The sequence below is a fragment of the Ictidomys tridecemlineatus genome, chromosome X, assembly GCF_052094955.1.
Source record: "Ictidomys tridecemlineatus isolate mIctTri1 chromosome X, mIctTri1.hap1, whole genome shotgun sequence".
NCBI lineage: Eukaryota > Metazoa > Chordata > Mammalia > Rodentia > Sciuridae > Ictidomys > Ictidomys tridecemlineatus.
Genome location: NC_135493.1, coordinates 85,006,590 through 85,019,592, shown reverse-complemented (window position 1 = coordinate 85,019,592; position 13,003 = coordinate 85,006,590). Strand labels below are relative to the sequence as shown.

The window sequence follows — 13,003 nt, the reverse complement described above, 5'->3', positions numbered from 1 at the left end:
AACGCGTTAAGGGAAGGCTTGTGCCAAGCAAGACGCCTGGCAAGGTGGAGAACCTGTTGAAGAAAGAAAACCGCATGATGTGACTCAGCAAGATGATCTTGCCAAGAATCCCGCTGGTCATCTTGCGGACAGGGGGCTCTTCCCATCAACAGCCAGTGCCTTTCATCTCGGGAGATGAGGCTGAGGACCGAGCGGCCCCGGGGTGTGTAAAGACCCGCGTGAGCTTGGCGCAACGTGGGGGCGGGTGGGTGAGGAGCACCGTCCGGCGGCACCACAGCCACAGCCACGCTGGGCCGAAAGACACACGTGGAACGGTCTCCCGGGCAGGTGCCAATGCGGCGAATCTCGCTGTGTGGGCAGGAGGTTCCCGGCCCCAGAGGTGCGGGGCGCCTGCGCAGTGGGCCTTCGGCGTCGCGCGCTGCGGGAGCCGGGAGACCCCCGCCCCCGCCCCTCGCCCTCCGCCGTGGACGCGCACGCGGACCGGCCCGCGAGCGCGCACGTGAATGCGCCTCACCTCGCTCAACCCCTGCCGGGCGGCTGAGCGACCGAGGGCGGGAGCGGCGCACTGGCGGTGGCGACGCGGTGGGCTGCGTGCGGAGTCGTGGGCTGCCGGGTCCGGGGAGGCGGCGGAAGCGGCGCCTCCAATCAGGCGGCGGGTGGGGACCCTCCGCGCGCCCGGCCGGCGGCTGCCCGCCCCGCGGACTGACTGACGCGCCGGCTCGCCCCCGCCCCCGCGCCCGCCCCCGCGCCCGCCTAGTCTTCCCTCGGCCGCACTCGCTGCTCCCGCGACTCTCTCTGGAGCCCGAGCCCGAGCCCGAGCCCGATCCCTGTCGCTAGCTCTCGCTCTCGCCCTCGCCCGGCCCTTTCTCTGCAGACCGGCTGCTCTGCTGCTCGGCGGCGGCTCCGGCCACTCTGGCGGCGGCCTCCAGGATGAAGTGCAAGCCGAACCAGACGCGGACCTACGACCCGGAGGGCTTCAAGAAGCGGGCTGCATGCCTGTGCTTCCGCAGCGAGCGCGAGGACGAGGTGCTGCTGGTGAGCAGCAGCCGGTACCCGGACCGCTGGATCGTGCCCGGCGGGGGCATGGAGCCCGAGGAGGAGCCCGGCGGCGCGGCGGTGCGAGAGGTGTACGAAGAGGCGGGAGTCAAGGGGAAGTTGGGCCGGCTCCTGGGCGTTTTCGAACAGAACCAAGATCGCAAGCACAGGACCTACGTGTATGTACTGACTGTCACCGAGCTGCTGGAAGATTGGGAAGATTCCATTAGCATCGGGCGCAAGCGAGAGTGGTTCAAGATCGAAGATGCCATCAAGGTCCTGCAGTGCCACAAGCCCGTGCACGCCGAGTACCTGGAGAAACTGAAGCTGGGCGGCTCCCCGACCAATGGAAACTCCGTGGCCGCGTCCGCGTCGCAGAGCGATCCCTAGTATGTACCGCTCGCGCCCGGACTTCGGTGGTCGCCTGGCTTCAGAAAAGCCCTGCCGGAGGGAGCACCTCTCCTGCCATGTGCGGTCGCACGGGCAGGAGAGAGGCTTCTTTTGTTTCCCTGGCAGACCTCTGAATCACGCTTGCAAATTGTCTCAGTCGCCAGGCACTGTTTTCAGACAATTTGCACGTTTTTCAGACGCTTTCAAAATCGCTTCTTGGCGACACTGTAAAATGTTTCGGTAAGCCAAAGCTGCAAGGGGTTTCCTTTAAAGGTGCCTTAAGTGCTGGCCCTGCTCTGCTCTTGGGGGTGGGTGTGTGCGCGCGCCTTGTGATGTTTTGGTTTGGGCTTTTTTTTTTTTTTTTTTTTTTACTTCACATGTTCGTGCGTGAGTGTGCGTGCGCATTTTGGATAGCAGGCGTGTGGTTTGTTTCGGAGTGGAGGCCTTTAAGTGCGCCCTGCTTGATCGTGTGGGCATCTTCTGTTATTTTCCCCCCGAAGTTTCCCTTTCCTTCACAGCCTTCCTTCATCCTTGCCAGCAAGCTCTTCTGTGGTGGGAGTTGGTTGGGATCGTTTTAAATTAGAAAAATGGGAAAATTTAAAGCTTGTGCTCTTCATGCAGTCAGACAGAAAATTTCGGCTTCAAAAATGGAATCTGATGTGCCTCTTTCAGAAATGCCTGTGTCTATTCATACGTAGATCGTTTGATTTTTTTTTAAATTCCCACCTTAGGTGGTTTTTCACTGCTGACTAGAAATTTCATTTCCCATTGAGTTTATGAGGTATTGCCCTATAGAGTAGATATTTCTGGGGAATTGCTAGCAAAACGCATGTGACGACCATATCTTATCATGAAAACTGTATTCATAGAGTATGATTTAGCCTGCTGGACTTCCAATGCCCAGTGCCCATTTCTGGACACCCTGGAAGAACTGGATTCTCCAAGTATGCACTCGTTTTTGATGGAAATCATCTCCCATGTTTGAATTTAGTGATGACCAGGTTAAAGTTCCGTGACTGTGGTAACCACAGGAATGGAATCTTTTAGGGTGATGGCATCCCAATTGAATGTGTTACATCTCTTTGTTATTCACTGTTACAAATTTTGCAACCTGTTAAGACACCTGAACAATTTCTCTTTTAGGCTGAGGATAAGTATTTTGTTTCACAGGACAAAGTTTTTGGGGTGTCAAATGAGAAACTCTTTTTCCTTGGTATCAGAAATCCCATCTACAGTAGGTTAGTCTTTCTTCTGGAACTTCTATGTTTCCTCAGCCTCCTCTGAAATTAGGTAGAAGAAAGCCTCTTTTGTGAAGAGGGTATTGGGGTTGCCTGATTTTTAGGGCAGCCTGCAATAGGTTTGTATCTCATTAATGTTGTTGATAGGTATTTTGGGTCACTATTATTCACTATATATTTAAAATTTTTGGCTTTTATTCTCTGTAATCTAAATTCCTCTCCTGAGATGTTTGAGAAAAACACCCATTTTGTTAAGAGTGCATGCCTGGGGATATCTTTCTTTATATAATACTTAACTCTTAAAATATTCTACAAACCAATAATAAAAATGATAAATAAAGACAACAATAATGAAGTATTTTGTTATTCTACAAATTAATTAGCTGTTAAAAGATCACAGTCACTCATAATTGAGTATCATTTTTTAAATCTTTGTTTCCACTATTTTAAAAATAAACTCTTTGCCATATATGAATATGTCTAATTAAAGAACATTAAATTAACAAAAATAATGTTGTCAAAGGAATAAGAAGACTAGGAGACAGCTTATAAAATGAGCTTTAAGATAATTATATAATTTCATATTCTAAATTTTACCAAAACAATGAATATGATTCTCAATAATTATCCAGTAATATGCGTTGACTGATAGATATTGTCAGTAACATCAAATTCTTTGAAGTGTACAGTAACACCTGAGAAATGGGATTATTACTTTGTTAACTTTATTTAATACATAAAACTACCTCCACCTGAAATACCACAAATACTTGGGAGGTTTAACTTATATCTGGCATTGTTAGAGATAATAATATACAATCTAATTTTTTACTCTTGAGGTTTTTTTTTTTTGACAAATGTGAAAAGGACAGTGTTGATGACAACCAATTTTAAGTGTTGTTAACTAGTTAAGATTTGCTGGTTTTTATTCAGAAACATTTGGATTGAGTATTACTACTTGCTAAGATTTTCTTTAGCATCCAGATATCTTTAGTTTATGCAAGTTGTAAAACTTCCAAGACTTTCCTTCCCAAATTGGAACAGAACGTTTTACAGCTAGCACACTTTATGCCTTCAAATTCACATAGGTGGTTCTTGTTAAATATACTTCTGCAGTTCAATCTAGAAAAAATGAAAATGACCCAAGTAGCCTTTCATTTTAAAGAGTAATCCAAATAGTGCAGGATAAAACAATTGACCAGAGATAAAGCAAATGGTGTCTATAATCTCCATTCTCCAAAAGTTTGGTTAACAGGTAGTATTTTATCCTTACACAGTCATTTCATAGCACCTATGCATTTTTTATGTGATGATTGCAGTAAAAATGTACAGCCAAATTTTTCAGTTCATACCATACCCCTAAAAATCCAAGTGCACTGAACAAAAATAATTAAATTTTAATACATGAAGTAGAAATTTTTTTCAGCACGTTTTTAAAGGGCTGATTCCCCCCCCACACACACACACACACTGGAAAAGTGCCTATTCTTATCCTAAAAACAATTTGAAGACATTTCAGAGTAAAGGGTATTTTGATATGCTTGACACAGATTAACATTATATTTTCTAAGAAACTTATGTTCTGTTTATCAGATAACTTTTAAGAGGTTCAGAGTGGATATGAATAATTATTTTGTATGATTTCACTTGAGAGAATTGTAAAGAGGTTTTTTTTTTTTTTTTGTATTTAGAAACATCAATAAAACTTGAAGTGTGGGTAAGAGCAGGAACAGGCAGCTTGTAAAGTACCAGAAATGTTAGTTGCCCTTCTGGGAAAGATGGTTTAAAGGGCCCAGAATCTGGAGCTGCTCCTTCTCTCACTTCTCTTTAAATGGAGTTGACTTGTAAGAAAGCACACTTCTTCCCTCAATAGTTGTTAATTGGGAAAGAGAGGTAAAAATACTGTTTTAGAGCTTGTAGTACTAACAGCTGGCCAGATCTTTCTTTTTCAGAGTTATTTTTGTGGAAACACCAAGCAAAACAAATGTTTTCAGCATCATTCTAATATTGTAATCATCTTTCTGACTGACTGTTGCCCCATTAGAATATGGACTCTTTGAGGACTAGGACCTAGCCTGAATCTTCCCCATATGTTCAGAGCCTAGAACAGTGGCTGGAATCTGGAGACATTTATCATTGATCCACAGATTAGAAATGTCTACTACCAGTGTATTTCTGATTTATCAGCTTCATAATGTACCTGGTACTTGGGACAATCTGTTATTTCCTCAGGCTCTCATCTGGCCTCACAATGGAACTGTACTGGATAATTCACTGAAGTCTTTTCCGGTGGTTGATGAACCATAGTAGGTCCTCAGTAAATGTTTGTTGACTAGAACTGATAACCAGTAAAACCCTATTAATAAAATTGTTTTTTTTTAGGTGAATGGCATAGATGTTGTTCAGATTTACTTTGAAAGAATCAAGTGTGTGAACCCAATGGTGAATGGAATTGTGAAGCACAGGTGAGCTCTTTGACATCCCCAAGAACACAGCTCATCCTATGCTTTTGGACGCTTCTTTTCTGTTAAAACAATTGCTCTTCTCCAGGTTGTTGCACTACCACTGTATCTGTACAGAATTCTATTTCGGCACCTGTGGCCTTCTTTTTGTGCTTCTTCAATTATGTGTCTGTATTTCCCACCAGATATGATATTGAATGCAAGGAACTTATTTCCTTTAGTCTTTTTATATATCTAGCATACAAGACATCACTTGAAATAAGGTAGACATCACTGAAGACTTGTTTAAATAATTTAATATTTTGTAATAACATTGAGTGGCAAAACATCTGCTTCTAATCTGCCTAGCATATATATGGCTTTTGTATATCAGGTGTCACAAAACTGTTTCAAGGCAGTTGTGATGTATTAGCAAAAAAATTCTTACTCCTATGTCTTAGTCATCCCAGACATTATGTACCTCCTGATGTGAGTATACCACACCTTCTTTGAAATGTATTTGCCAAAATTTTGAACCTAAATTTAACCATGCTTCTAGACATTATTCCTCATCTATAGAAAATACAGGGGACTGAGAAATATACTATTCTACAGCACAGAGATGAGATCAACAGAATCCTGACTACAGGAAACTCTCCAGGACAAATGACTCAGTCTCTTCAGTAAATATATTACAGGGATGAAACACAGAGATGGAGGATGAACCTATCAGTTGAAAGAGTCTTATTCATATTTGCATGAATCTTATTTGGATCCTTATTTGACCAAACTGTAAAATGAGTATATTTATGAGACAATCAGGATAATTTGAACATTGACTGGATATATGATATTAGTTGTGATAATGGTATTAAGAAAATAAGAATTCTTATCCACATCCAAGTATTTACAGTTGAAATGATGTCTGGGATTTGCTTCAAATTAATAAATCTATATATTAAGTCCATTGGAAGTATTGAAATAAGATTGGCCTTTAAGATTGCTGAAGCTGGGTGATGCTTAAATGATAGCTTATTATATATGTTCTCTCTAATTTTGTATGTTTGGCAGTTTCCTTAATAAAATGTTGATACAAATAGTTGTTGGAGTTCTTTAAATTAAAGTTGTTACGTGAGATGGAGGGAAATTTTAGATTGTTTAAAAATTTTGGGTTCTGGGGTACCAGTTCTGGCCTAAGAGGTCAAATGCCCAAAAAGGGAGGGGAGACATACCCTGAAACACCTAGTGGTCCCAGACCTCTAGTGATACAGTCCAATATTAGGAGTTTTTATTTTAATTTGTTCCATTGGAATAGGAAAAGTTAAGTCCTTATTTATACCTATTGGAAAATGAGAATGGATTGTCAGATGAACAGGGCTTTTGACAACACCTATAGTCCAGTTCATGCTAATCTGACAAATCTAACTGGCAGGATCTCCAAGAAACAAGTATATGGAATTTTATAAAATCCAAATAATGCCATTTTAATAGTTTTTTTGGGGGGGGAACAATAGGTGTGGATATGTTTGCTGCACAGTAATTAAGGTTACATTTGAAGGTAGCTGAAAGGAAAGTAAGAAGTTCACATTTCTGATTGCAGAGAGCCATTTGTATTTCACAGACTGCAGATATTCCTTAGAAATCTAACCTTCTAGGTCAGAGTTAGTGAAGCTGTGTTTACAGTGATAGGCCTAGGGGAAATCCCACCTTTTTTGTGGGTCAAGAAGGAGCAGGAAAAAAGTAGGGACAGTATTGGGGGCTCCTTTCAGGGAAGACAAATCCCTTCCTAGGTATGAAAGTAAGCTGCCCTTCTTCTATCTAAGTGTGCTCTAATTCCCAAAGCAAGCAGTTTCCCAGAACCAACTTACTTGGGAAAGGAGAGGTGACAGGTTTACCTTAGAGATCTTTCCCACTCATAGCTCAGCAGTTTTTGATTCCAAGGTTTCCCTATGAGATGGCACAGTAATATACCAGAAAAACTTTCATGTCTTTCCCTGGATATTGTTTTCTCTAATTTGAGTCAATTCTGATTTAGCAGATATTTTAAAAATTGGAGTCAAGCAAATAGTCAAGACATCTGTAGATGGTAGTGGTAAATTAAAACAAATAGTGGTTTGGAGTTGAGTCCTAACAAGTGATTGTCAAAACTGGCCTCACCAGAAGTTATATAGCCTCTGCCAGGTTAATCTTCCTCTCTAATCTTCAGTTTTCCTATTTGCAAAATGGGGATATTCATAGCCTCTACCTAAGCAAATCACTGTTTCGGAGATGCCCTTCTTGATCTCCCAGAGCATTATATTCTTTTTTTTTAAGAGTGAGAGAGAATGAGAGAGAGGGAGAGATAGAGAGAATTTTTTTAAATATTTATTTTTAGCATTTGGCGGACACAACATCTTTGTCTGTATGTGGTGTTGAGGATGGAACCCAGGCCGCATGCATGGCAGGCGAGCGCGCCACTGCTTGAGCCACATCCCCAGCCCCCCAGAGCATTATATTCTTGTGTGTTCCTGGAACTCATTGCTTTGTTATGTCACGGTTCTTATCAAAATAATACATTCATTAGCCTGAATGTTTCTGGATTCCAAACCCTGAAGTCCCATAGGTCTGAGGCCCAGCTCAGTACCACATAAAAGAAATAAATAAATAAAGGTCCATCAACAACTAAAAAATGGGTCGTCCCTATTCCCCGAAGTCTTAACATAGAGCCTGAAACATATCACCCATGATGTTTGTATGTTTATTATATAAATGATTGCCACACTCCTACTTGTCAAACATATGCTGTTGTTTGTTATTTTACAAAGTATTTGTTTTCTGGAAAATATGAAGATCAAGACACCATAAGATGTGGTCTATACCAAGTTTCTTTTAATTCAGGAGAATATTTTATCTACAAATCATGTTTTTGTCAGAATCTTGCAGTTCCAATTAGTCCTAATTTCTTAGCTTTATAAAGGACTATATGATATTCCATCATATGCTAATTTGGCCCCACAGCTATATTAGATATTTCAGTGAAGGCTCCCCAAATACAAAATGATTGAAGAACATGATAAGCGCTCAGCAGTCAGTGTAAGAACTATTGAATGAAATCAAGTACATTAACTACATTGTTTTAGTTTATGGGTCCACCATGCAGCCAGCGCAATGGTTTCATTAATGAGGTTCTTGGCATAAAAGTTAGTTAGAAGAGATCAAAATAAAACGCACAGACTCAGTTACCTTATTTATATTGCCAGGTCCGAGATGGTTCCCCTCTCTGGTTCCCTCCTCTAACCGCCCAGCAGGGCAGCAAGGATTACTCAGGGCTAGCAGGAGAGAGAGAGAGTGAACATGCCTGGGAGTAGCTTTTTATTGGGGAACAAGAGATTCAGGGGAGAATTCCATCCAATGAAGGTTGAGGGGGGACTGCACTCCAAGGTCAGGGTCAGTGATTGGGCCCCCAGGGTCAGTGGTCAGGCACACCCCCACACGGATGGGCTCTCTCATCAGGAAAGAGCCGGGAAAGCTCCGACACAGCCAGAGCACCTCAGACCCTTAACGGGAGTCACTCAATCACGTGTCAGAAATGGCTTCCCACATATGGGTAAAAGATAACAATCAGAGGCTGGAGTTGTGGCTCAATGGTACAGCACTTGCCTTATGTGTGTGATGCACTGGGTTTGATTCTTAGTACTGCATATAAATAAATGAATAAAATAAAAGTCCATCTGCAACTAAAAAATATTTTTTTAATTATAACAATCAGGACTATATGGTAATAAGATCATACATACAAGGCCAAGGCCTAACTGATTTGACAGATAATAGATTCAGGGAAGCACTTTCAGATTTAGACAATTTAGTTTCAGTATTTGTATTAACAGTGCAAAGAAGAATGAGACAAAGGGGCAAGCTCTCCAGGTCCTTGCCCTACATACCCTAAAAGAAAACAAAGAAACAATAGAGTCTTGGTTGTGGCTCAGTGGTAGTGTGCTTGCCTAGCATGTGTGAGGCACTGGGTTCAATTCTTAGTACCACATAAAAGAAAGAAATAAAATAAAGGTCCATCAACAACTAAAAAAATAGTTTAAAAAAGAAACAAAAGAAGCTGGATAATTCTAATGCAAGTTGAAGGATATTCTTGCTGAAGAGCCATATCTAAACTGCAGGGCAGTGGTTTTATGTTCTGTAGCTCTATTGTGAAGGACATAAGATAGGCAGCTCCATGTCTCATCAGAAATGGATCGGTGATGAGAATTAGTTCATGACAGTCTCCGAAGGAGATTGAGAAGTGAATGAGAGATGGCCTGATAGCCTCCCATCTTACCAAATTGGAGGATCACAAGGTATCTAACCAACATTCAGATTAGATGCATTGGTCATCTGTTGGCCACTCCCAAGATACAGAAATGGTCCCCACCACAAAATTTGATTCAGATAACAAGGCTAATGACACCACATACACATTAACAGGTGATCAAAAGTTTATTCTGTAAAGAGGATTTTTTGGGGGAGAGTAAGGCAGGCTTCTAAAGCAGATTTGAAAACATCTTGAAAGAGCAAGGAAAGGAAATTAACTTTTTTTTGGTACCTGGGATTGAACTCAGGGGTACTAGACCACGAGCCACATCCTTAGCCCTGTTTTGTATTCTATTTAGAGACAGAGTCTCACTGAGTTGCTTATTGCCTTGCTTTTCTTGGGATGGCTTTGAACTCACAATCCTCTTGCCTCTACCTCTCGAGCTGCTGGGATTACAGGAGTGCACCACTGCACCCAGCTGGTTTGGAGTTTTTATGGTGGTTGGGTTGTGGGATCAGGTTAAGGTTTCCAGGGTGCATCTGGGGGCTTTCATGGTGTGAAACTCCCCCAGGCATTAAAGGAGAGAGCACCCAGGGTTTTTACTAGGTTATCTAGATGTAGTCCTGAAAGGGAAGAGGGAGGGGTGAGGCTTAAATTCTGTCAACAGTCAAACATTAAAAAAAAGACTTACAATTTACTCCTAATGTTTGACAACTAAAGTGTATCATGTTTTTTCTAATTGGATTTAAACCAGTTTAAATCAGTGATTATGTTACTCTGGTAGCCTGAGACATGGAAGGAGGCTGAAAGTTCCATCCAATGTTTTGTACTAGAGCTTCCCATTGTGTATCAGAATAAGGGAGATGAAATCCTTGGTCTCAATCAACAACATATGGAACTCAAAAGACAACTAGGAGTGTCTTGATTAACCTTTGTATTGTAGCCAGTGCATCCACTGCTAAGATGATAGTCTGAAGTTTGGCCCATTGTACTGATCCTTAGGTTTAGTCCTTTACTAGAGATGCCCTGGTTAAGTGAATACAAGTAGCAATAATCCATAAGCTCTACCATGTAAAATTGGGACAATGTGTACATAAAGTGCACAAACTCTCATTTTCTTCATTCAGTTTATCTAATAGGGGTCCCTTGGTAGCTGACATATCTGGGAAAGGGATAACCCTCCAGCACCACAGAATCTAAAAAAGGACTAAGGAACAATGAAGCCATTCCCAAAGTATAAGTGTGACATGCCAAATGGCCCAGATTTGACTCCAAACTAGCAAAGAGGCTTTGGTGGCTGTGGTGAGTTTGTATAGTGTTGCTTTCAAGACCCCAGGCAGAATTAGCTGGAAATGGAGAATCATATGCAGAGTGTCAATAAGGACCTCTCTCCAAGAGACTCCAGTGTATAGACAGCAGTGGCCACTCTAAAGACATATAGATGAAGTCTAAGAGGGCAATTTTTGAATCAGTAAGCAATGGACAATTGATGGCCATCATAGGTGATCCAGAGATTCCAAGATATGAGGATATAAAAGGAGGTAGCTAAAGCCTTCCAGGGAAGGTGTACATTGATTTGATTGCCTATTGTACTGTAATTTTTTTTTTTAAATCTAGACATTTTTTGGGAGGGGGCTCCATTTGAGGTGAGCCTGTTTGCAAATAATGGCACACATGGGTCCAAGCATAATTTCTAAGTGAGAAATGTTACCTCCAGAACCCAGAAAGGCATAAAAGATGATGGAATATTTTAATGTTGTGGTTATTAAGAAGGTCAGTAGATATTTTGACAATGTCAGGGATAGAGCAGCTCTCAGTTTACCAAATAATTTTCAAGAACTTAAACAAAGTTGTGAGGCCTTGTGCTATGTGCCAGGCAATGGCCAACCCACCTACCTTTTGTGTTACTGGAGATTGAACAAAGGGATGGTCTTTTAGTTAGCTTTTTCACTGCTTTGACCAAAAGTCCTGATAAAACACTTAGAGAGGAGAGAGAGGGCTCATGATTTCAGAGGTATCAGTCCATAGATGGCTGACTCCATTCTTCAGGGCCAGAGATGAGGCTGAACATTATGATGGAAGTGTGTGACAGAGGAAAGCACCTGGGGACATGGCACCAGGAAATAGAGAGTTCCACTCAAGAAGGTCATAATATATGAAACCCCCCTCCTCCAGCCACACTCTACCTGTCTACAGTTACTACCCAGTTAATCCCTATCATGGGGATTAATGTATTGCCGTTAAGGCTTGCATAACCCAACCATTTCACCTCTAAACTTTCTTACATTGTCTCACACATGAACTTTTGTGGCAACACCTAATATCTAAACCATATTAAGCACTCTACCACTGAGCTACATCGCTGGCCCTTTTTATTTTTTTATTTTGAGGCAAGGTCTTGCTAAATTGCTGAGGCTGGCCTTGAACTTGGAATCCTCCTGCCTCAGCCTCCAGAATCACTGGGATTACAGGCATGCTTCACTGTACTTGACTGCCATCCCCTTTTTGTGAGTTCTTTTTTGAATATTTGTACTTTCACCCTTTTGAATTAGTAGGTTTGATATCCATGGTTTTCACATCTGTGAATCAAATATATTTTTTATAAAACTGTGTATTGTACATATGTGGACTATTTTCTTGTCATCATTCCCTAAACAACATAACAATTATTTATGTAGGATTTGCATTGTTATGTATTGTAAGTACACTTGAGATGAGATTATTTAATATATATGGTAGGATGTGTGTAGGTTATATGCAAATATCACACAATTTCATATAAATGACTTGAGGATCTGAGGATTTTGGTACCTGAGTGTGGGCATCCTGGAACCAATTCTCATGGATACCAAGGGACAACTGGATGTACTGAGTGACAATTTCTAAGGAATCTGCTTAGAAGAGGATGATATCAATGTAATGTTACATCTGTACCCCTGAATAAAGTTAGACACAGTTAAGTTCTTGACTGCAAAGGTTTCATAAGGTAGCAGAGATGTTGAGGTACTATCTGGGTAGCCACGTTAAGGTGTAGCATTTCCCTGTGGAGCATGAAAGAAAACTGGGGCTGAGGCTGTTGAAATAGGCACCAAACAATGTATTATCCAAATCCATAATAGTAAATCATTTATCAGTTGGCAATTTGATAGAGTCAATAATTTCCATGATATTATAATATTAACCATAGGGGCCTTAATGGGTGGGTGCATGGCATTAAGACTGTGGTAATCCATCAAGAAGTTACACCACATTTAAGAATAGGCTAACATGTACCTAATTAAAACAAATTTAAAAAATGAAAAATTCTAAAAAATCCAAAATTAGTGTTAGAAGATAAAAGAGAAAAAAAGAATAGGCTAAATCAGGCTGTTAAATGGAGATGCAGTGGGAATAATTACCTCCATCTCTTAGGTAGGTCTTGCATAATGGTCATGATTTTTTTCAGTATTGGGGATTGAACCCAGACCTCATGCATACTAGGCAAGCATTCTACCATTGAGCCATGTCCCTAGTCCTTTGTATAATGCTTTTAATCCTTAAAGGCCCTGTTTTTTTGTGTTTTTTTAAATATTTATTTTTTAATTTTAGTTGGACACAATACCTTTGTTTATTTTTAT

General features: G+C 41.4%; 1 protein-coding gene across 2 annotated transcripts; it reads left to right on the top strand.

The window, feature by feature from the left end:
- The first annotated feature begins 505 nt into the window (after positions 1-505).
- Positions 506-6,201, top strand: LOC101962175 (diphosphoinositol polyphosphate phosphohydrolase 3-beta). Of its 2 annotated transcripts, XM_005341911.4 has the most exons (2): positions 510-1,424; positions 5,046-6,201. In XM_005341911.4, coding segments are annotated over exons 1-2 (495 nt in total). In that variant the 5' UTR covers positions 510-930; the 3' UTR covers positions 5,047-6,201. The 2 variants fall into 2 exon arrangements, with proteins under 2 accessions (XP_077890939.1, XP_005341968.1); XM_078034813.1 differs by lacking the exon at positions 5,046-6,201 and having other exon boundaries at positions 506-1,425.
- The last annotated feature ends 6,802 nt before the right edge of the window (positions 6,202-13,003 follow it).

Coding starts and splice junctions, on each gene's coding strand:
- LOC101962175 (XM_005341911.4), top strand. CDS start 931: ATGAAGTGCAAGCCGAACCAGACGCGGACCTACGACCCGGAGGGCTTC.